General features: G+C 29.5%; 4 protein-coding genes across 8 annotated transcripts in view; 3 read left to right on the forward strand and 1 right to left on the reverse strand.

The window, feature by feature from the left end:
• Positions 1-440: 440 nt before the first annotated feature.
• On the forward strand, positions 441-1,269 carry LOC108564351 (probable chitinase 3). The gene is made up of 2 exons (XM_017923368.1): positions 441-450; positions 518-1,269. The coding sequence occupies exons 1-2, from the start codon at positions 441-443 to the stop codon at positions 1,252-1,254; spliced, it is 747 nt and encodes a 248-aa protein (XP_017778857.1). The 3' UTR covers positions 1,255-1,269.
• Positions 1,270-19,259: 17,990 nt separating this feature from the next.
• LOC108564354 (high mobility group protein 20A-like) lies at positions 19,260-21,132 on the reverse strand. 2 transcript variants are annotated; one of them, XM_017923376.1, is made up of 4 exons: positions 20,753-21,132; positions 20,431-20,693; positions 20,045-20,375; positions 19,260-19,981 (listed from the first exon to the last, which is right to left on the reverse strand). In XM_017923376.1, exons 1-4 carry the CDS (start codon positions 21,009-21,011, stop codon positions 19,839-19,841), a joined length of 996 nt encoding a protein of 331 aa, XP_017778865.1. In that variant the 5' UTR covers positions 21,012-21,132; the 3' UTR covers positions 19,260-19,838. The 2 variants fall into 2 exon arrangements, with proteins under 2 accessions (XP_017778865.1, XP_017778864.1); XM_017923375.1 differs by having other exon boundaries at positions 19,264-19,981; positions 20,045-20,381.
• Positions 21,133-21,178: 46 nt separating this feature from the next.
• Positions 21,179-22,488, forward strand: LOC108564353 (flap endonuclease 1). Its single transcript, XM_017923374.1, has one exon. It carries the CDS (start codon positions 21,305-21,307, stop codon positions 22,442-22,444), a length of 1,140 nt encoding a protein of 379 aa, XP_017778863.1. The 5' UTR covers positions 21,179-21,304; the 3' UTR covers positions 22,445-22,488.
• Positions 22,489-22,638: 150 nt separating this feature from the next.
• The window catches only part of LOC108564352 (cAMP-regulated phosphoprotein 21), a 25,450-nt gene continuing 21,914 nt past the window's right edge, over positions 22,639-26,174 (forward strand). For all 4 annotated transcript variants that reach the window (XM_017923369.1, XM_017923371.1, XM_017923372.1 and 1 more), the window contains exon 1: positions 22,639-22,730. The gene's annotated coding sequence lies outside the window, so the exon portion shown is untranslated. The remainder of the gene's footprint in view (positions 22,731-26,174) is intronic.

Raw genomic sequence — 26,174 nt, forward strand, 5'->3', positions numbered from 1 at the left:
AATGATGAATATGCTACACTTCTTCCTCATCCCGTTGAATGTGGAAAATACATTGTGTGCGACTGGGGAAATGCAATTGAAATGTTCTGTCCAAAAGGTTTGCATTTCAATTCAGCCTTGAAGGTGTGTGATTGGCCTCTTCGTGCTAACTGTCGATTGGAATTGTAATCGTGTTTTATATTGCATTAGTATTCAAGTTTTAAAATTCGAAGTGTACTTGTAAAAAATCCTTGTAAATATTTGAGTATTGTTTAATTAATAAAAGAAATAATGTCATTGCATAATGTTATATATTTCATGTTTTATTTTATCAAACGCCGATAAAAATCATGTACATTTTTTATATCAGTCAAAATCTCCATTTATCTCCAAACATGTGAACCTATAAAAAGTTGCAAACTTTGTTTTGGGATTATGTTGTTAATACCGCGTCAATCAAAATGATTAAGGGTAAGTGGTGTTATTACTTAATAATGAGTACAGTTCTTTATTATTGTTTGTACATTTTTTTGTGTAGGAATTATGATATTTTTGGCATGTATGCAAGCCATATATGCTTTTCAACCAGAATGCGAAAATTCAGCTTACGGCATTGGTGCAAACAGTTGCACAAGATTTTACGTGTGCGTGATGTCGAGGATTGTGAAAATGGAATGTCCGGACCAGAAACATTTTGATGTTAAATTAGGAAAATGCGTTTTACCGGAAGAAAGCGATTGTCAAGCGAAAGCGGACTTCATCGGTGGTGGAATCGAATGGATTATCAACCCTCATCGTCCGAGCCATCCAGAACATCCGAAGTTTCCTCATTGGCCAGAGTTCCCAGAATTTCCCGAATGGCCTGAGTTTCCAGAATTTCCAGAATGGCCAGAGTTCCCAGAATTCCCCCATTTCCCACACAATCCACATAAACCAACTACATATAGACCAACTACTTCTAAACCGACTACAGTTAAACCCATTACAGTTCCGCCAACTACCACTAAACAAACAACTACTGAACCAACAACTATTCATCCAACCACCACTGAAGTCAGCACTACTCAATCAAAACCAGAGAATGAAGTGAAATGCCCAACTGAGAACGGTCCAGTTCCAGTATTTCATCGTCACCAAACCGACTGCACAAAGTACTACATCTGCGACTGGGGTCATCCTTTCATGATGGATTGCCCAGCTGGTCTTCATTTCAATGCAGATCTCAATGTTTGCGATTGGCCTGCCAATGCCAACTGTTTAGTTACCGTTAATTAAATATGCACTAATGAATTAAATATAATACACATTTTCCAAATTTGTTCTTATACTTAAATCTATGCTCTAAATAAAAAAGCATAATTCAAATTTATAATCGTATTTATTCTGCTTTAAAAATGCCTCATCAAATTACATATTTATTTTATTTGTGAATAATTGAGTAGAAGGTATAAACGTATATTTTCTTAATTACTCTTTTCATGGTGCTAAATCGCTACGAAAGTGCCAAACATTTTGTATAATGATCGGCAATCTTGTGTTTTTACGTTATTGTTGATCATCTTTGTACTTTGGAGGAATCTTTTACCAAATCTAAAACAAAAAAAATGTAATTATATATTTAGAATGTCAAATAAATTCTTGTAGTAAATAAATACTTAATATAAAATATTTTAATAGTTTTTAATAGTTTGCTGTTATATACGTTTAATAAGTTTCATGTTATCTGCTACAATTCTGACGTATCTAATATAATCAGATTTTTCTTCGATGAGTTAATCCCAAAATGACAACATCAAGCACTCATCTTTTCTATGTTCGTCATTTGCAACTAATCGATAAAATCTAGTTAACTGGTGATTAATATGATTCACTGTGGAGAATACAAAAATGTACCTGTTGCCGTTCATTTTGGTGTAGAAAAATTTAATTTTTTCTACATAATTCTTAACGCTGTCACCGCTATCGAATATATCTGGTCTTATCGGTCTTGAAGTAATTTGTATGTCTTGTGTCATGCAAATTCCAACCAGAACCACTGCTGTCATTATCAAAATCCTCCAAGTTGACATAACTGAAATACAAAGAAAATGTTTTAAAATTTGATTTCATTTGTTTTAAATGTTTCTAATATTTTTTATACTGAAGTTTTAACTCTTTGAGGGCCGTTGCTACATGCATTGTACCACCTTTTTAATTGTATCTTAATTTTCTAGAAAATGTTCATGAAATATATATTGTTACAAATTTATTTTGATTTGTCTGGCCACACTTGGATCTAGAAATTTACAAATTTCTGGTCCTTCAAAGAGATAAACATTAGCATCATGTACAAAATTTCTGCTTTACATAGTTTTATAGTAAGTAAATTATAAAATGACAATGTTTCATGGAATAAAGACTGTTTTCGTTTTGATATTTTACTTTATTCTCCTAGTTTTAGTTAGTTGGATTGCGCGGATTATGGAAACATAAGAAAAATACCAGAAAATTACTAATATTTATTAATTTTCGTAAAATGTACGTTAATTACACGACATAAAATAAATACTCTATTCACAATATACCGACCAACACAATGTCGAAAAATTATTTTTTTCGAATGTCTATATAAATAAATACTAGCAGGGCTATTGATTATAGGTCTTTCTGCCCTGACAATTAGTATTGTAAACATGTTAAGATTGAGTTGACTTTACAAATTAATTGTAAAAAACAGAAACTAACTACAATTAAATTTAATTTCTATTTAATAATCGCTTTATTTTATAATATTTTATATAAATTCGTTATAAATATGTAATAAATGTAATAAAAATATTTTTTAGATACGAATACTATCGAAAACGGAATAACATTATAATTCTGATGTGGGTGAATAAAATTCCATTTTTTTTAAATGAAAATACGGCTTTTATTATTTTGACTTACTTTTCGTGCATATATTAAATTATACAGAATAAAAATGTAAGCCATTTTTTTGTAATTTTTTATCACGTATAATGAAAGAGAGTTCATGAACTTTTCGTTTCATATCCGGAAATACTTACGACAAAAGCATCATGATATGAATATAAAAATGATGATATGAATATTTTAAGCATTCTTCTTAATTTAAATATAATATTACATAATAATGAGATCAATCAATTATGAATATAATGCAATTTTTGCTTCAATTATTTTTTTGGTGAATCTTTTTAAAATTTTATTGAAAAAAAAAATGATGTGAATTAAATAAATAATAATAATAATTTATTGGCCAGACAGGAAATGCAAAAAAAAAAATACATTCTATAAATAAATAAATGATATTAATAATAACTAAATAATAAAAATAACTCTCAAATTAAGTAAATAAATTCTAACATAAATTAACAAAAAAAATGAATATGCTAGCCAAAGAGCTATCAACCGAGGTCTTTCAGCCCGGGAAATAAATTTAATTATGGAACAATAACAATATATGCATATGAAAAACAGAAGAATGAGGAAAAAATGCAGCGGAGTAGAAACAAGTGGATATCAATCGAGGGATATTAGGTATTGGAATAGGGATATTTAAATTTGCAAAGGATATTTGGGTTTCGTGGGGTACATAATCTAGAGAGTGAGGCGATGTTGGACTGTTTGGATTTAAATTTCAAGGACAGGGAAAGGTATCGGTCGAGGAGAGGGACTATTTTGGTTTTGGAGTAAAGGAGATCATTAGGAGGATTGTGTAGAGTATTATTAGGATGTCGAATTTTGGTGAGGATACGAAGGGCGGAACGTTCGGATACGGACAGGTTTTTTTTAGGACAGGATTCCGGCATTGGGAAAGTAGTAGGAAACCATAGTCAAGGATAGGACGGCATATGGATTTGTAAATGGATGTTTGGCACTTTATGGATATTTCTGAGTTACGGATGGTTAAGGAACGGAAATGACGGGATCTGGATTTAATTTTGGATTTGAGTTGTTTGGAATGGGAATTGAGATTGAGTTTAGGATCAAGAAGGATTTCAAGGTATTTAACAAGTGGTGATAGGAAAATGGAATGATTATTTAACGTAACATGGGGAGACAAGGGGGATGGTAGGGAATAAGGAGTTTGGTCTTGGATGGGTTAATTTTGAGGCGCTATTTTTATACCATAAAACGGTTGAGGATAGAAGGCTTTGAAGGTTAAGAATAAAGGATTGAAGTGCGAAATCAATGTCATCAGGGTATTGGAGAACATAGAAGATGGGATCGAAGGTATTAGTATCGGTGGTGAATTAAATATAATTACTACATTGAATGAAAATATGTTATACTCTTAAACATAATTTAAAAACAATACAGTAAAGTTTGATAATAAAACACAATCTATTCTAGCATATTTTGATTCAACTTTGACGTTTCGTGACATTGATGTTGATAATATTGATATTTGTGCGTGATAATTCTGTCATAAAATCGTTCGACAAAACGTATTTTTAGTTTTCCATATATACAATTGAACTGTCTCAAATGCTACCGCAAATAAGAATAAAATATAAATGTATTATTTCCAAGGTAATCAAAGCGATATCCTGCGAATTCTTTAATCACTTAATATGTGTTTTATGGTTATTGGTATTCATTTCGAAACATACGCATTACTCTTATTGATTTGATACCATGCTTCATACTTATCTAAGATTTCCACTAAGCGATAGCGCGCACACGTTTTAAGTAAGTTTTATAGACGCAATAAAGTTCTCAAGAAAGAAAAAAATCACATCGTATTTGTTAAAGAATTAAAGTGTAAATTAACAGCTTAGCTAAATACGAAAATTATATCTCTGATAAGAACTAATTGGTTGTAAACGAGTTGTTTTTTCTCATTCAAAACACTTTTAGGTATAGCATATAAAAAAATCTGATTACAATTATACATAAATAAAAAATAATAAGTATATATAAATTATTTAAATTAAATTCAAAGATTTCAAAGAAAAATAATTAAAAAAAATACAAATATTATTTTTTACTCATTATATAGAAAGCAGTTACAATTCATCAAATGCATTTGAATCTCGAATTCTCGAATTGAATTTCCCTTTGTTAATAGCATCTAACATATAATTTAATATTTGAAAATCATCATTTTTCAAAACATAGTTCCTAAATAATAAATGTTTTCTTATATTTTGTGACATTGAAAAGGCGTTTTCATAAACTTATGTGATAATTTTTCAATACCGCCTAATTTATATTATTAAAAAAAACAGTAATATATAATTAATAAATTCGTCTATATTTATATATTGATTTCAATGTTATTATTATATAGTTTAAGAAAAACTGAATCCTATTAGTAAAACCATAGCAGTTTCAATTATTATGTACTTAAAGAACTAATTCTTATGAAAGAAACCAAATTATATTGATAATTAATAGTTGGAAATACAAATATCACTGAGACAATTGCATATTAACATATTGTAATTATCTTGGATTAAAATCTAAATTGGGTTCACTATATTTCTTGTAATTTATAAATAATACAACATATTGAAAAATGTTACTTGCAACGATAATAGCAATAATTAGCCAAAAGTGTGAAGTGGAACTAGAATAATTACAAAACTTTCCAAAGGTGACACATCTTTAAGGACTTAGTTATAATACCAAATTACGTTTTTGAGATCATGCTGATCAAACATTGCGTTTTATTTTGAAAAAAAATGTAATTCTGGAAAAAATCTACAAAAAATTAATTGCTCATGAGAGTCTTATAAGCAATTGGAATGTAACTTAAATCTTTTTCAAGCTGTATCAATTATGATTCGTGGAATAGAATTATAAATTGCTTTGACGTTTAATTATCACGAAATCTATACGTGTGTATTTCAATCTATTCATTAGATTTATCTAATAAAAAATATAAAATTATTAATGGGTACACATATTTAATACGAATTAAATCATGAAAAAGAAAACTATAACAATATAATCAACAAATTAAATCATTCAATGATACGTGATTCACTACATCAATTTGCGACGAATTAATCAGAAACAAAAGGTTAGATAACGCCGACATTCAATAATATCTCATTTTAATAAAATTAATAAGTAATTTTTAGATTTCTTAGTAAAATAAACATGAATTTTCTAATGCCAACAACAATGCGATGCCCGAAATGAATCGGGTTGATTTATCGGGAAGCACTCGAGAATGAAGTACACGAGCTCGGCGGTTTTTTTTCTCTGTAATTGATAAAAATCGTTTGTTATTTTAAACATTCCATTTCATCGTTTATCTAATAATTATGTATTGTAATCGTAATTAAATCGATTTGATACTTTGCTTTCACGAAATCCTGTTTCAATCCCGATTGCATATATTAAAATTATCAAATCAATCAATCAATCAAAGGTTACAAAATATATTTTGCTGTATTTTATATAATATTTAATATATATAAATTACTCAGAATTTCATATAATTGTTTTCTTTTGGATTAGTCATATTTTGTAAATAATAAATATTTGTCGTCATTTTGTAATTATTTTGTTGTTGATATATGAGGTTATTTTTTGACTAAAAATTCCTAAATGAGTAATGCCTATTTACTAGAAACTATTAATGAAATAGATATAATTGTTTATATCTTGGACTTAGTTATCATAATAAATTACGTTTTTGAGATCATGCTGATCAAACATTGCGTTTTATTTTGAAAAAAAAATGTAATTCTGCAAAAATCTACAAAAAGTTAATTGCTCACGAGAATCTTATAAGCCATTGGGATGAGCGTTTTATAAGATACTATATCTTATTTAATTAAATTATATGAATTATAATGTAACTTAAATTATTTTCAAGCTGTATCATTTATGATTCTTGGAATAGAATTATAAATTGCTCTGACGTTTCATTATCACGAAATCAATAGATGTGTGTTTCAATCTATTCATTACATTTATCTAATAAAAAATATAATATTATTAATGGGTACACATATTTAATACGAATTAAATGATGAAAAAAAACTATAACAATATGATCAACAAATTAAATTTTTCAACGATACGTGATTCGCTACATCAATTTGCGGCAAATTAATCAGAAACGAAAGCTTAGATAAGGCCGACATTCAATAATATCTTATTTTAATGGAATTACTAAGTAATTTTTAGATTTCTTAGTAAAATAAACACGCATTTTCGAATCCCAACAACAATGCGATGCTCGAAATTAGTCGGGTTGATTTATAGGGAAGCACTCAAAACTGAAGTGCACGAGCTCGGCGGTTTTTTCTTTGTAATTGATAAAAATCGTTTGTTATTTTAAACTTTCCATTTCATCGCTTATCTAATAATTATGTATAGTAATCGTAATTAAATCAATTTGATACTTTGTTTTCACAGGATTTCGTTTTAATCCCGATTGCATATATTCAAATTATCAAATCAATCAATCAAAGGTTACAAAATATATTTTGCTGTATTTTATAAAATATTTAATATATCAAAAATTACTCAGAATTTCATATGATTGTTTTCTTTTGGATTAGTCATATTTTGTAAATTATAAATATTTGTCGTCATTTTGTAATTATTTTTTGTTGATATATGAGGTTATTTTTGACTGAAAGTTGCTAAATAAATCATACCTATTTACTAGAAACAAATGTAAAATCTATTAAGATATAGAGTTATTAATGTAATATTTTTATAACGTTCTATTGGTCTTAACTTATGCGGTTTAAAACGGAATATTAGCGGAACCGGTTTCCCAACTATGGTGTTCCAAGAAAGTTAATAGATATTCCGTTAAAAACTAGGAATAAAATGATTCCTAAATAAATAATGAATGTTTTTTCTCATTTATTTAAATTTTATTGATTGTGTGTTCTTGCCTACACTATAAAATAAAAGTTTTCCGTGAACATTTCAGGATTTACGAAGTGTTCCGTTGCAGGAAAAGCTTCGATCAGTGCGGATTCACTATAGTACGAAATATATATATTTTCCGATTATGCAATCAAGTTACTTTTTGACTACATAATTTTTATACGGTTCTCAATTAATCCAATTTCGAATAGTGCGTTATATTGGTGGAAATGTCGTCGTCGTTTTACGTCTCAGTTCCGTTCCTACAAAAGCCGTCGCAAATCGAATCGGTGTAAAATGAACCATTATTTACAGTGAGGTAACTGTAGAGTTTCGTTCTATATAAGTCTAAAATCAGCAATTAATAAGCGTTAATTCGCAGCGGCGTTATTGTGAATCGACGTAAATCGAACCGGCGCAAAACGACGTTTACCTGTAGTATAGTATTTATTTACTTAAAATAATTATATTAGTAATAATACAAAGGAAATAATTGAAATCTTTTATTTGTGTAATACAAAATAATTTTTGATCATACAAATTTTAGATTTCTTAGTAAAATAAACACGCATTTTCGAATCCCAACAACAATGCGTTGCCCGAAATGAGTCGGGTTGATATATCGGGAAGCACTCGAGACTAAAGTGCACGAGCTCGACGGTTTTTTTCTCTGTAGTTGATAAAAATCGTTTGTTATTTTAAACGTTCCATTTCGTTGCTTATCTAATAATTATGTATTGTAATCGTAATTAAATCGATTTGATACTTTGTTTTCACAGGATTTCGTTTTAATCCCAATTGCATATATTAAAATTATCAAATCAATCAATCAAAGGTTGCAAAATATATTTTGCTGTATTTTATAAAATATTTAATATATCAAAAATTACTCAGAATTTCATTTGATTGTTTTCTTTTGGATTCGTCATATTTTGTAAATAATAAATATTTGTCATCATTTTGTAATTATTTTTTGTTGATATATGAAGTTATTCTTTGACTGAAAGTTCCTAAACGAATCATACCTATGTACTAGAAAAAAATATAAAATCCATTAAAATATAGAGTTATTAATGAAATAGATTTAATTGTTTATACCTTTGAATTGGATTTCATCTATTTTAATCGATTTTTTTTTTGCAAGTTTCATTTGATATCTTTCCATATTTGTCACTTTTTTTGTGATAATGTATAAATTCTTAATTTCATGTAGATATTAAACTATTTTTTTTTTATATGTAATGTATTTTTACAAAACAATTTTTAATCAAGTTAAAGGTTTTTTTAGGAAAATATTAAGCACCAAAGGAATAATTTCAAATAAAGTTTGAAACTCAGACAAGTAAAGGAAACAAGTATAAAATAATTTGTAAAGTATTGTTTCCATGAGAACCAAATATCCAATTTAATTACTTAGAAAGTAACGCGTAGTGAATGATCTAAATTAAGAAACAACATTGAGTATTATATCATAGACTAAGTAGTAAGAGAATAAGAGGAAGATATGCAATTGCAATTTAATAATCTATTAGTTTTATACGAAATACAAACTTTGGTTTAACATCATAGTGGAGACCGTTATGGTCTTTAGCCTCTTTCGGTCTTCAGAACATTACGGATAGATACACAAAGAGCAAATAATGGAGTGACTAGGTACGAGATAATAATAATAATAGCTCAGTACATAGCAGGACACGATACTATGATAGAATACTTAACATTATAGAAAACATAACATAAAATACACGTTTAATAGAAAAACATGACATAATAGTAAGACTAACACAGAAAAGAATGTTGTTGCACTGAATTCGCGGAACACATTATAACACTGTAGAACGCAACAGAGCGTTTAACATAGTGCGGCTTTTATCAGTACATATTCAGGGGTTAAATATTTCTAAACATAGATAAAATTTAGTTCGAGAAAAATAAATTATAACAAAATATTACACAAAAGGCATGTTAAGGTTTTGTTTTGTATTTTTATTGTTACAATAAATAATAATAATATTATTACAAAAAAATGCTCATGTTGTTTATTTTTATAACGTTCTATTGGTCTTAACTTATGCGGAATATTAGCGGAAGCGATTGTTCACACCAGGGTTTCCCAAGGTATGGTGTTCCAAGAAAGTTAATAGATATTCCGTGAAAACTATGAATAAAATGATTCCTAAATAAATAATAAATGTTTTTTCTCATTTATTTAAATTTTATTGATTGTGTGTGAACATTTCAGGATTTACGAAGTGTTGCGTTGCCATAGTGCGGATTCACTATAGTACGAAATATATATTTTCCCTTTATACAATTAATTTACTTTTTGAGGACATCCTTTTTATACGGTTCTCAATTAATCCAATTTCAAATAGTACGGGATATAGGTGGACATGTCGACGTCGTTTTACGCCTCAGTTCCGTTCCTACAAAAGCCGTTGCAAATCGAATCGGCGTAAAATGAACCATTATTTACAGTGAGGCAACTGTAGGGTTTAGTTCTATATACGTGTAAAATCAGCAATTAATAAGCGTTATTTCGCAGCGGCGTTATTGTGAATTGACGTAAATCGAACCGGCGCAAAACTACTTTTACCTGTAGTATAGTATTTATTTACTTAAAATAATTATATTAGTAATAATACATATAGGAAATAATTGAAATATTTTAAATAATTTTTGATCATACAAATTTTTCAGTCTATCAAGTAAAAATAACAATAATAGAAATATTTTTGTTTGTTTTTCTACACATACTATCTAATTACAAAAATTCATTTCTGGTAGAAAATATTAAATTTGCTTAAATTAAACTATATGTATAAAAAAAAACATGTTTTGTGTAGAATTCAGTCAAGGTTTTGTTTAATTATTTCATATTACATAGAGTTATTTCAGAAATTAACAAAGTTTACAAATTTAAGCCGTATACAAAAATATATTTGTTTTTAAGTGTAAAATAAATTTTACTTTATTTAAAAAAATACTCAAATTTATGTTTATAAAAAAATAATTTCTTTAAAATTATGACAAATATTAATTTCATTATTTCGTATAAAATAAAGGTCTTTCAAAAAGTAACCAAGTTTTAACAAAATCGAAAGAAACTTCAGAGTAAACATTTCATGTATAACAATATTAACAATATAAATTTAATTTATTATAGGACATTAAAACCGTACAAAAATGAACATTAATAGAAATAGGAAATTATTTATTATCTGACACAATACAACAGCAAAACTGCTTTTGTTGTAATGCAGATGCATTATAATTGATTATAATTTAATAAAATTGTAATTGTATTATTTTAAGTGCAATTGTATTTCATTAAATGCAACACGGAAATCAATTTAATTCGATAAGCAATTATTTTTTCATTGTTAATTAATATAATTTTTTTTATAAAAAAAATGCGATATAGATGATAAAATTTCTGTAAATAAATAAACAAACAATGATGTACAAATTGATTGAGATATAAATGTGAATTCCTAAGTAAAATGTTACAATAAATGAAATTATTATTACTTTGTCTATTAATATAATAATTTTGTATATTATTGTATTATAATATACAAAGATCTTTCCGCGTTGAATTAATTATTTAACAAAATATATTTTCCCACTGTGGCTATCAAATTATTATTTGATTTTGACAATAAAAATATACTTTGAAAAATATACTGTTGTGTTTTCTATTCTCTAAATAACAATTCTAGCTCAATAATTTATTTAATAATGTTAGAAAATAAATTTATATTTAATACATTTGATTAGTTAAATTTGTAGTAATTATTATGTTCCAACCTGCAGATTTTAAATTGAAAAATAGTACCTCTTTATTTAGTATTTAATGTTAGATAAATAAGAAAATCAATAAATAATAATATTTATTGCAACAGTTTCATAAAAAATAAACATACTATTCAATAAAAACAATAAAACAAAAAATATCTACGAAAATCATTATGACATTACCAAATTGATATGTTTCTGTATTTTTGTTGTTATAATTTTCACCTTAGGATAATTAATGGTTATTGAGGATATGAAATGTTTAGTTTAGGATGTTACTTGAATAGAAACAATAGTTTTTAAATATTTTGTTTTTAAACAATAAATAAATATATAAATTTACACGGCGTATCTACAAACCCTCGATTAGTATATGTAATTTATTGTTTTAAATATACTAAGGGATAATTCAATATATTAGTTGAAGATACATTTTTAATTATATATAATTTAAAATACAAAAAATACGAATTTAGTATAAACAAGATAATGTTGCATACATTGTACAGCAATAGCTCGCATAGTGTGGTAATTTTGCTAATATCCTATTTGAATCTAGAGAAATTGACGAAATAAAAAACCGCACAACAGATTTTACTGCATAAACAAAATAATGTTATGTTCTCTTATTTAGAATTTATTTATTTCATTTGTTTTTAAATTTTCATACTGCACTATAATGAATCCGTACTAATTCTTACATAGCATTAACTTAATTAATTGTAACTACCCGGCGCATCCAAGAAATGCTGATTATTTTTTGTTATATGTACACTCTTTCAATCGGTTAATTTAATGTATACATATAAATACTATGGTTTTTTAATGAATGGAATTATGTTGTATGACTATTGTAATAAACGTAATTATTAGTAAGATATTATTATTTAGTTGAGGATGTTGCATAAATAAGAAAATCAATATTTACCTGTTTTTCAGAGAATGTATTTAGTCGATTTTACAGCTTCTTGGATGTCAATAACTGCAATAATTTTGAAGATTTTGAGTTTTACGATTTCTGTGAAGTCAGTCCGAGGGCACGACACTCCTGTTACTGTTCACCACGTAAAATAATTGCGGATTGTTGGGAAAAACTGGCCGTACTCCCACTTTATAATGTACATCTATGTCTGTTGCCCTCGCACACCGACACCTCACTCTTCGTTTTTCATCAAACACGCGAATTTTTCACTAATGGATAACAACAAAGTGAATCCGGAGCAAAATACAACAGCCGAATGATTGGTATATAAAATTTTACCGTTTGTAGAATTTTTCGAAGTTCGTCCACACGGTGCATCCGTTTATCCACCCTCATAATAAATATTCGCGCATTGCTTTTTTAGTCTATAATGAAAATAATACTTTGTATAAATAGGAGGATTTTCAAATAAAAGGAAGTTACACCCGGCGCATCCACAATTATATAATATAACTTAATTACTTAACTCTTTGTCGTCTGACGGTTCTTATAAGTACCGGCAAATTTAAATTAAAAGAGACGTGTAGCAGACCTACATACTTGTTGGTACTTTAATGTAATATTTATATCGTATACAAAAAATATTTGTTTTGAAATTGGAAACACCAAGTGAATATAAACCTACATCAAGTAATACTTGACACCTCTTTATAGATAATAACGAAAAAAAAAGAGCAGAAAACCATGAAATAAGTTTATAAAATAATATTGTTACTAAATATATATAAAAATATTGATCTGTTTTTTGTAATCGAAATCACTATAGTTCACTTATTATAAGATTTAAGCTTAAAATTGCCTGACAAATTGTACAACATATTTTTTCATTGATAAATTTTTTTATAGGCAACTTAATTAATGTGTTTTAAAAGAAATCCAAAGAGACATTTTATTTTAACTATGTTGAGGTAACAAAGGCTTAATGAAAGATTACTAAAAATAACAAAATTATTTCTATTATAATTAAATCTTCAGTAATTTATTATAAAAATTAAATATAAAAATATTATTTGTGCAATTTTACATATTTTATATTATAATATAAATTGCAAATAAGTTGAAGAAAACTTTCTTATCAGATAATAAATAAGTTAATAAATTCATTGTACCTTAAATAAATACTTTAAGATGCAATAATCCACATTAGAAATCAATTCCTTATTTTTTTTAATCGTCTATACTTAATCTAGGTAATGCACAATGTTTATTTTAGTGCCTTATATATTGAAACTAATATATATTTGGGTTAACATTATGTGGAAATATACTCCATTCAAATATTACTTTTATCCTATAAACGATTCCATGTAGTTCTTGTTATTATTTATGTTATAAAAAAATAGACCTTTAATGTATCAAAAAGCTGTAATAGGGCCATCGTTCATCACAGATGGACAGCGAAATGAATGAGATTCAACATATGGACCTTCACCCTTCAGCCAAGTCGAAGAACAATGACAGTGTTAAGGATAGCAGCAGATTCACAGTGAAAGGAAATAGTGGAATCGCAGAGCATCAATATACTACTGAAGTTACCTACAAGACGACAGCCAACCAACAAATTAAAAATCTAAGCATCATAATGGTAAACTATCCACCGGGAAAGATTACCTACCTAATGTCAACCGCGATCTTTAATTTACTCAATGTTCACATTGATGAACAGATTGTAAATAAAAATTACACGACATAAAAAAATATTTTAAAAATAAAACTAATATTTGAGCCGTTATTTTTTAAAGTGGTATATGTTCATTTTTTCATATATCGATATATAATCTCGGATGCTGTTTTTACCACTATAACGCCTTTTTGTAGATGAGTGGACCCTTGTGACTGTGCAATTCTTACGACAGTAAAACCTCTCCTCTCTTGACCAGACATGTATGTCCTAGTGTTGGCCACTGATTTTCTGGCCATGTCGGTATGTCTTCGTGCTCTCGTTCTGCACTTGCTCCGCCATTTCAGGCGATCTCACCATCATCCTCCTGCCTCACTAAATTTCTCTCTTTCCTTTTTCTCCTTGGTAGTCATTATGCCCTTTACGTAACCCAATACTACGTTCCATCTCTCCTGACTATCCAGCATGTTATCCGGCCTCCGCTTCGTGCTTCCACTTCGCTCACCGGCGTGGGTGTGCTCTGGATCATCCTCTCCTGGGCAGTACCAACACTTTGGGTCGTTCTTCTTCTTGATGAAGTGGAGACTCTTCTCGAATCACGCATGCCCCGATAGTGCCTGTAGGAAATGGAAATTCACTTCGCTGTGCTTTCTCCCTGTCCACTGTTCAATGTAATGTATTAATCTACGAGTCCTTCGATGACGTTTGCCACTTTTCCTGCCACATTGTCATTGTTTTCTAACTTTTTGGCTACTTTATTCGTTGACATTTTCTCTTAGTATAGCTCGGATCTTTCTTTCGTCAGCAGTTCGACAGGAGGTGTTCCTGCGATGACTTCAGCCGAGTCACAGGAAATTGTGGAATATGCGCTACATTGTTATATCCCAGGGATAGAATTCTGAACATAGTGGAATATTTTCTGATGTTGTCGTTGTGGAGTCTCAGTTGTTGGGAATTTAATGAAATTCGTTTGGTTTTACATAACTTTATTTGTTACTTGGTCGATTTAAGATTCATCTGAGACTATGCTCATCATATTAAGATTCTTATAAGACTAAGGTTTTACTCAGATTATTTCTAAATACTTATTGTACTTTCAAAGTTAATACTGAGTGGGAGTTTGAGGACTAAGGCACAGTTTTGAGAAGACGTTCCGCTTCAGGTTACTGTTCTCTGTGGGATCTGTCTATTCTGCAGTTTGGTTATCAGTTGAAAATACGAAGAAACTTCACAAACGGTCACTGCCTCCGTGGGATCTGTCTATTCTGCATATTGTATATTTCCACATAATAAGGCACTAAAATAAAATAAACATTGCGCATTACCTCAGTGGTACCCAAACTTAGTGGTTGGACACAACAACATTTTCGCAATGCCGTCTTTCTTTGTACCCTTTTCTTAGCTGCCTGTGTTTTGCCACGTGAATGGCTTTTTCCCACACTGGTAGAGCATACAAAATCAATGACTGAATGTGTATTATTTATTTGAATAAACATTACATAAATTTAAATAAATTTATATCTTTACAAGAACATAATAGATGTGTCATTCAATAATAAATACTTTAATAAATTTAAATTCATTAAACTTAAATAATTATTAGATATTATATATAATTAATTTTAATTGTTGATTAAACTACTATAAATATCATACTATATTTAATTATGGTAATATTGTTGGGAAATATATTTATAACAAATATTGCATACGGTGTCTCATCCAATCCGAGGACGTTGGCGTCTACAGAGCAGTTCTAAAGTTTTTTAAAACATCTAATGCCTCTATATGATTTTAACGTGTTAACCTTTCTAATTTATACCCTTCCGAGATCTCTCCAAGAACCTGAGTACTGAACCGCTGGGACCCCGGTTCGAAATTCGTTATATATTTATGTTCGATCCGTTACTTTTCTTGTTCTTACCTGTCTTGCCGTATCTCTCCTATGTACATATTTTATAAAAGTTAGTTTAAGTTTGATTTAATAGTTATTTTTTAGTTGCGTTAAAAGAAGTTTTCTATTTTGATTAATTGTGCTGAAGAAGGAAGTTTTGGTTTATTGGTAGAAGCCAAATGAAAAAGGGGAAAGGAAGAAGAAGAAGAACAAATATTATTTGTTCTTGAAAGAAACAAATTTCAGTTCAAAATGAAATAATGAAAGTAAATTATAGTCAAATTTGTTAAAAAAAATAATTAGTTATGTTAAACAATTAGCAAAAAGAACACATATTTTTCAAAACGTAATGTTTACAAATACTTTACTAAATTTTTTATTATGTATAAAAACGTATATATTTAACATATTTATTGAACACACTTATGGCTAAAGCGAAACTAAGAATAGTGTGTTTTTTTGTTGAAACACTCGTATTTCTTATTATATACATCATTATTTATGCGCAATCTTTTGTAAAATACTAATAAAGAAATCGTCTCAAAGTGATCTCGGGATAAATAAAGTTCGAAGAAAGTGTGTAATTGCTCTTGTACATTTCTTTGTGTCCTCTACTTTTTTTTATCATTTTTTAGTCTTTCAGTTATATTTTTTTCATCTTCTCTTGTCCATTCAACTTTGTATCTATCGATAAATTCACACGTCGCGACATTACATATTTGAAACGTTACAAGTGATATTGAAAAAAAATACGCAAAAACATTTTCATATACGACGGACATGCAATAACATTAATAAACCATAATCTCCCAATAAAAAGTTTAAAATTAAAAGTATAATCTAAGCGTATTTAAGTCTTAATAGATAGTGGGTGTCATAACGAGAATTGTTAAAATATAGTAAAAAATAGTTGTAATTATTATTAGGTCCGATGCAGATGCAACTGCACTCAAATTTAAATAATTAATACTTACATATTCAATTCAAATTTGAAATATTATCTTCATGAATTGTATCAAAAAGATCACGATTCTTCAGACGAACGAAAGTAACTGACTGATGGATATTTTTTTACCATTATGTTTCTGTAATTTTTATTATATTTGATGCAATTTCAGGTATCATCGAAAAAAAAATTAGCACCATAAACTTTTTTTTTATTGTTTGTAGATAATTTTTTGGTCGATGATTCGATAAGAGAAAGGGTAAACAGCGATGAAACGCAAATCCTCTATTGTTTTTAGATGATAAACAATATGCGAATTTGCATGAAACGAAGGGGATGCCAGAAGCCGTCAATATGCGTGTGCTTAATTACTTTGTACGCGGGACTTTCGAACGCGGCGGACGCATATGGATAGATTAAGTCCATAGCGAAAAACTTGAATGATCAACGTGCCGTAAATATCAGAGAATTATATTCGTTCCCTACTTTTTTTTGTATTTTTTACATACCCATAAGTACACAGTGCGATCAAAAATTACGTATATTATTATTGAATTTAAACGAACCTTTCATTAACTGAACATTAAATTGTTTCAACGTACTAAAATTGAAATATTAATTTAAATATACAATATACATGTTGGAAATGAGTAAATAGTTATGTCAATGAAAATAAATAACAAAATACAGTGGAACCTCGCTTAATGAGTTTAATCCGTTCCAAATTTTCTGGAATTTTACTCGCATAGTGAAACCTATTCCAAAATACACATAATATGTGTACACAAGTTTTAAAAATGATGTAGCAGGCGCACAATTCGGGACTTCTCTTTTCATTGTCAGTAATTTATTTTCTAATGAAAGTTCCAACAACCAACGCAGTTGTTTTATTATAATGTTTGGTGCTAATATGTTTGTCGGATATCTAAAATTATACTCTGATATTAGGGGTCATCAGGTTCTAGAATTATGTCGTTATTTATGGTGACTGTTTCCTTTTTTCGGGGTGAATATTACGTGACTGTTATTCTTTTCATTAGGTTTTATTCGCCATTTTTCTAATTTGATTCAAGTAGTCTTGAAACCACCGGGTCCATATTTGATTATAAAATTACTGTATCATCAGCATAAACTGCAACTGTAGTTTGTGCAGTTATTGAAATTTGTGTAAAGAAGAAGTCCCAGTATACTTCCCTTCGGAACGCCTGATGCGATGGGAAATAACTGCGTTATCTTATATTCCATCCTAATTTGGTAGTCGATCGCATATAAATGATATAAGTATGTTAAAAACGTGTGTGGTGATAACCTTTTTATCTTATACAGTAAACTCAAATGCCAAACTTTGTCGTATGCCTGAAAGGCTGCTGTGCAATAGCTTTTTTCTTCCAGTGATTGCTTGATCTTACTGGCTATATGGATATGTTCAATATTGGCGTGTTTCTTACGGAATCCAAATTGGTGATCCGGTATTATATTTTCCTTGATCAAATCAGTTTATTTATTAATGATATTTTATAATTACTGTACAGATTTACAAATAAAAAATAATAAATAACAAGGTTCAATAAAATATCAAATCTTGACAATGGTCCTAAAAATGCATATCGGAAAATTGTCTGATTATCCTAATTTAGATAAAAATCTAAACACATGACTTTATGGTTATGAAGAATGTTCATAATTAATACTTAAATATTGAATTTCTCTAGTAATTTTGTATATTGATGTAACAAAGTTTATTGTATACATGAATGAATAGGGGAGATTTATAATTCATTCCAATTATTGTGTCTGTATTGCGTTCAATAAATATACGGAAAATTTGTACCGACAAAAATCACCTCTAATATTTCAGCAAATTTAATTATTACCGACCTACGCATTATTTCAGAACAAATACACATATCTATAAAACGTTATATTACATATCGAAGCGTACGCACTAAACATTTGCGAATAAAATCATGTATTTTCATTTTTTCAAGATTGATCGATTCTAGTTCTAAGTTGTTATCTGTGTAAGAAGATATGTGAATATTGTATTAAGTCAAAGTAACAGCAAATTGCTCTATACTAATAGCTTTGTAGTTAATAATGAATCTTAACTTAAGTTAGGCAACTTATTATGCATTAAATGCTAAATAACATTCTTAATTCATATATTTTTACATTAGATAATAGTGCTACTAGGTGATCCATTAGAAATGTATTTATTTCGTCATATAGATGATTACATAATATATTATATATAGTTAGATTACTTTAAAGTTTTTGCCGAAAACTGCTATTAGTTATTTTTCCATATTGAGATCTCTTATTTTCATACAAGCTATAATTGCAGCTATGAATTTGATCTGTATTTACCATATTTTCTTTTATTCTCGTTTCTCATATCTGTTTTGACTTTATATAATTAATACACATATATTGATGATATATTGTTTTAGTTCAATCTATTTAAAATGTACTTATTTCATAAAATACACGTTGTCTCCTCAATTGCAGGAGCAAACGTATTACATACATTTGGTAATATTATAGTGTATTGTTTTATTTTCCTGTTTTATTGATTAAGAATTTCAACGTCAATTTAAAAAAAAAGGAATGAAATCAATACAAGTCGATTTTCAGTATAAATACGTTATACGAGTAAAGAAAATTGCAATTATAAGAATCACATAAATCCGAAATCAATTAATGTGTTGTTTTTGCAAAAAATCGATTACTCGAAGAACTCTTTGCGTCTCACAACCCTTTTGAATCGCGTCTGTCATCCATTGAACTCCAATCTTCCAACAATGTCCCTCACGGTTTGCAGCAAATTTGCATCGTGGCTGCTGTTCTCTAACAATATCGAATGCAAATTCGACATGTAGTTATCAATGGTTTGAATGGAAGCTGCCTCCTTTACACCTAAAATATGGAGATAATATTATACAATTATTTCATTATGATTGCATCAAACAATGTAATTACCAGGCAATTTCACACTAGAAAAACCAGTTGTCAGTGTAGTTCTCAAATGTTCCAAATGTAGCTGCAAAGAATTGTTGTTTTTCTTCTGTTGCATAATCTCATTTTCCAGTTTTTCAATGCCTACTTTCATGTTTTCAATATGCTTATGCAATATAGAGTTCTGCTGTTCATAGTCTGTATTAGATTTCCTGAGTTGTCTCAATTCTGCATCACGCAATTTGTTGTGATCCAAAAACTCCTCAGTGAAAATGGGTATATCAAAATTCGATGAAAAGTCCAAATCATTGTTATTCTGTAACTCCTTTTCTTTTGGAATAGTCACTGGTTGCATCTGCATCTAAATATTGCATGAAATAAAACTAGTATTATACAATATATTAACTTACTGGTTTGTCATCTTTCTGCTCTTTCATCTTCTTTTCATTTTGCTGCTGTGTAAACTGTTTATAAGCATCAGTTTGCTTATAAGCATTGTACTCTCTAGTGTACCTTTCCCTATCCTGTTCAGCTGCATCCAAATATTGCTGCTTCTGGTCAGCTGGTAAATTGCTCCACTCACTGGCTAAAATTTTGGTTATTTCTGCAAATGGTAATGTGGGATTCTCAGTTCTGACTGATTCCCTCCTATCATTGAGGAACCTGACATATCCTGAAATTAAAGTTTATTAGATAATTAGCATACTCCTTAAGTTAGGAATGGGAATTAACCTGTTAATGGATGCCGTGGGGCTGTACTATCCTTTGGTTTCTTCCTCTTTTTCCCTTTGGGTCCTCTTGTTTTTTGAGATATATTGTCAGAACTGTCTGGAGCCTTCTCATCATTGGAGCCTCCAGGTTTAACAATGATGGACTTATTTTCCTGGGGACTTGATGTTGTTGGAACAACAGCATTGCCATTGGTGTTTAATGTATCAATTGGTGCTAAATTTATGCCCGGAGAGCCACTAACTAAAACACTACCTTCCATTTGCAACTTTTCACTTAGCTTATAGTGTCAATTCTTGCATTTCTTTTGCCTATTTGTATACAGATTTTGTTTTTAGAAAATGCTTAATTGATTATTTTTAAAAATTAATGTGTTTACTAGATGTCGCCACCACTAATTACTTCAGTTGGTACGAATGTTTTCTTGGCGCCAAAATTCGTGCAAACACAAGTTCCATTGAGTCAATATCAGTCAATATATTTTGAGTACAACATTGGTTTTGAGTAATAAAGGTTATTTATTTAAAATTGGTGCATTAATAACTTAGAGCCATCATGGGAATTTTGGGGCTCTCCAAACTTGTGGCTGATATTGCACCATACGCAGTAAAGGAAGGTGAAATCAAAAATTACTTTGGCAGAAAAATTGCTATTGATGCTTCCATGTGTTTGTATCAATTTCTGATTGCTGTTAGAAGTGAAGGAGCTCAATTAACTTCAGTGGATGGTGAAACAACCTCTCATCTGATGGGCACCTTTTACAGAACAATCAGACTTATAGAGAATGGTATTAAACCAGTATATGTGTTTGATGGTAAACCTCCACAAATGAAATCTGGTGAACTTAATAAAAGAAAGGAAAAAAGAGATGAGGCTCAGAAGGCATTGGACAAGGCAACGGAAGCAGGTGATCAAGCTGACATTGATAAATTTAATAGGCGTTTGGTTAAAGTAACGAAGCAACATGCGGAGGACTGCAAGAGTCTTTTGACCTTAATGGGAGTACCATTCATTGAAGCACCATGTGAAGCAGAAGCTCAGTGTGCTGCTATGGTCAAGTCTGGAAAAGTGTTTGGAACAGCAACTGAGGATATGGATGCTTTAACTTTTGGATCATCTGTATTGCTGAGACACATGACATTCAGTGAAGCAAGAAAAATGCCGATTCAAGAGTTCCACTTGGATAAAGTCTTGCAGGGAATGGACTTGACTCAAAAAGAATTTATAGATCTGTGCATTTTGCTAGGCTGCGATTACACAGACAGTATTAGAGGAATTGGACCTAAAAGGGCAATTGATTTGATAAAACAACATAAAAGTATTGAAGAGATTCTGAAGAACATTGATACCAAAAAGTATGTTCCACCAGCGGATTGGAATTTTGAGGGGGCAAGGCAACTATTTGTAGAACCAGAGATTATGGACCCAGAGAAAATAGATCTGAAATGGAGTGATCCAGATGAAGAGGGTTTGGTGAAATACTTGTGTGGAGATAAACAGTTCAATGAAGAGAGGATAAGGAATGGTGCCAAGAAATTGTTAAAAGCTAGAGGAGTCACAACACAGGGCCGTTTAGATGGATTCTTCACTGTTCTAGGTACGACTCCCGCAAAAAGGAAGGCTGAAAACAAGAAAAATACGCCAAATAAGAGGGGAAAAGTTGGTACAGGAAGAGGTAGAGGAAGAGCAAAATAAGAACCATTTGATTTTATTTAAAACCTTGATATTAATCTATAATTAACAATTAATATAAATTTATGTGAAAATGAGTTTTTAATTTATCCCTGCATAAATAATCCTTTTTATACAATAGTTTATTATTAAAAGCGTAGGTGGAGCTGAGCTTCATTTCTGCTGAATATTGCGAAACAGGTGGCGCCCCCTTATTGCAATGTGCTTAGATTTTTATTATAATAATTTAGGTTGTGTGTATCTGCAAGCAAAGTTTCTGTTGAAGAGGATAAATCTACCCGAAAAATCTGTAAGTAATCAGTAATTTGCCATTGGTTCAATTAAATTGGATAGATTATATGTCAATTAACCTCCAAATCGTTATGAAAATTGTCTAATATTCTTTTGTTTCTTTGTATGTAGCTCTAATAAACTTATATCACAAATGAAATTTATTAATTCGCAATACGATTTATGGCCTAAATTCTTAAATAACAGCGTTTCAATCGGACTGAAAATCGTTTAATGAGAATTTTCCTTATTCCTCGAATATTTCAAATTATCCGCCGCAGGTGCAAAGACAAATGAACCGAGTGTGTTGCTCTTGACAGTTAGGTTAGGTTCTAGGTCCGAATTATTTTGGCATCTGAAGGATGTTTATTTTAAAATTATTAATGTTTTCACGTCCGACATCTGCACGAAATTAGTTTCCGAGTTGTATTTCTGATTATGTAAAAAAAGATCGTCTGCAAGTAAATCATCGTATCGATGACATTCGATTTTACGAGCGTAAATTTGAAAATGTAAATAAATATAGCCTGAATATATGGCAATTGAACAATATTAAAATAATAAATAAATAATTCAATTGATTTAATTATTTTTTTTATAAATAAATAAACATTGTTTTCATTCATGCTTCAATTATGTATGTTCTTATACTATTTTTTTAAACACTACTGTTCCCATACATTCAATCAAATACAGGTAAACGTCGTTTTGCGCCGGTTCGATTTACTCCAATTCAGAATAACTCTATCTCTATATATTTAGATAGACATAGCTTTTAATATAAATATACCAAAAATATCGACTAAATATATATATATATATCTTAGAATATAAAAATAACAATAAACAAACTTTTATAAAAATAATGTAAAACAGACACTCCAGTATAGATAATTAGAGCAATATTGAGCAGCAATAAAATTTATCACTGAATTGAACATAGTTAAAACAAATTTATTTTGGCAAAAGTACATTTGAAGGTTATGATTGCTGGACCATGACTTATATATTTTTTTAATTATATGGAAAAACATAAGATAATGAATGTTCGTTTTGGATTTTCCGTTCTTCAATAATTTATCATCTGTGCGTGACTTTTGGCAACGAAAATATTGGCTCAAGCATTCGTCATCTGTTTTTGAATCAACTGGTACGAATTATTAGGAATAATATATATTTACTATAATAATATAACTGGTTTTTTTGTCATAATAATAATGTACGTATTATCGAACGTACGTTAAATGAGCACTATATTATAAAGTCCTGTGGTTTGATAGGTGTTTTAGTTTTCGCAATCTGCGTGATCTCTTTGCTTGTTTAACCTCGCGTTAAAGAAAATGTAGAGAATCTGAAGCACGCGAGACTTGAGGCTTTTCCATCGAGGAACACGAGTGCTTTTATAGCGCACCAAAGCTGCGGCAGAACAGCAGGTCAACTTGAAGCTTCTCAACCCTCATTATCGTCGAATACTCTTTTCAAGCGTAAATATTTATATAACGATTCCCAATAACAACAGTGTTATGTACTCGTCGGAACTGGAGTCATTCAATTCTAATTCCATGATTCATAATTCTTGGTATTTATGCGAATTAATGCAGTTTCGAAATCGATTTAAGTTTTGAATCCTATTGCATATGCGGATGTAAAGGAAACCGCAATCAGAACATTGTTGAACGAAGGATGGAACCAACATTGATATATATTTTTTTATTTTTTTGTATGATCAATTTCGATTGTTGTTGTACCAAAATGATTCAGATTGCGTAGAAAGGAATTGTAAGGTGGATCGGACGGCGGCGTCTTACGTAATCGTTGTTTTACCGGGAAAATTTGATCGGGATCGGATTTGAAGAGCGGTTTTCGTTGGAAAACTGATCGATATATGCACGCGTCGAGTAATGTTTTCAGCGTGAATCACCGACACTCACGATTTGTTGTTATTCATCCTTTAGATAATTTGATAATTAATTGTTTGCTTCTGTTGGTGCGTGAGTTGTAGCATTAATTTGAATACTCCTTTTTTCTGGGTTGTGGTGATCTTTTCAAGTAAATTTATTACAATATTCAGCGATGCCATAGATTTTTAATCCTGTATTCTATGACCTATTTCTGTTGGATAGGATATCCACCACCCGTACAGATCGCAGCATGGTTATTTAAACTGTAATTAATTCTATTTACTAAAATCTAGTTTCAAATTGATAGGTATTAGATATCGATTAATGAATAAACTATATCGTATTTAGTGTAAAATATTGTATTTATCACTTTGGTCCAATATATAAGCAAATAAATATTGTATTTAATCAATACATAAATTAGGAATTAAGTAAATAGGTTAGCAGCGATTATTATTTTACTTACATTTTTGTATTAATTATAATTAGTTGAATTGAATTTCTTGAAATGTATTTTTTTAGGAAAATTTTCAATTGTGTTTGCGAGTATAAATATACTTTAGTCATTTCACTATTTTGTATTGATGGCATGATGCAATTATTTATATTTATTGTGGAATGCGTCATTAAAAATGATAGATTTTATTTCTTTAAATATTTCAATGCCTAAGCCAGTGTTGGTCATGTATCTGCCATCATTTAAGTAAAAAAATACATCGGTTTTATGATCTGATATCAATGTTATAATTGTTTTTACTTTTTTGATGACATGAGAAATATTTCACGGATTTGTTGAAGGTTAAAATGAAAATCATCGTGAAAAGTATTTACTAAATTCAGTTAATAATTTAATGTTATAAAATTACATTTTATGAAAAATAATAAATAAATAAAAAGTAAAGCAGTTGTTAAGGAAAAAATGAAACGTTTATACGAAAGTATATTTTTTTTTAAGAAATAAGTCGAATAATATGATACATAAAGTAAGTTACATAAGTAACTTGTATTTTTTTATGTGAACTTCATGGTTTGTAAATCTAATATTATATAAATAAATTTTGTAATTTGTCACTTGAAGTATGTGACAATTGAAATTGAAATATTGATAATTAACAATATATATTTAATACAAATAGATTGCATTACAATAAACATAAATATATGATTTGCATAACTATATATGTACAAGCATATAGTGCACGTTAAAGCAATTTCCCGTTTTGCATTCGCGCATTGATCCAATCTCGGGAATTATTATTTTTTGTTTGTTGGATAATTGTTTCCGCGAATTGCGAGTTTTGATTATCGATTGCGCGGAAAAAGCGGGTCAAATGAGCGGCTGATGCATTTCCGGTTCTCGGTAACCTGGAAGCTGGGGGTGGTTGTATCTGGGACACGCAGTTACCTAGCAACTCCAGGTAGTTGTGGGTCGGCGACCTATCCCATGCCAGATCGCACCGTACGAACGGACGATGCTGTACATTATTGCAAAAAAATACTCGACACATATTTTCTTTCAGCTCGAAATGTGATTTTATGCTTTTTCTTTTTGGATTTCGGGG

The sequence above is a fragment of the Nicrophorus vespilloides genome, unplaced genomic scaffold (genome assembly GCF_001412225.1).
Source record: "Nicrophorus vespilloides isolate i.1.1-1 unplaced genomic scaffold, Nicve_v1.0, whole genome shotgun sequence".
Taxonomy (NCBI): domain Eukaryota; kingdom Metazoa; phylum Arthropoda; class Insecta; order Coleoptera; family Silphidae; genus Nicrophorus; species Nicrophorus vespilloides.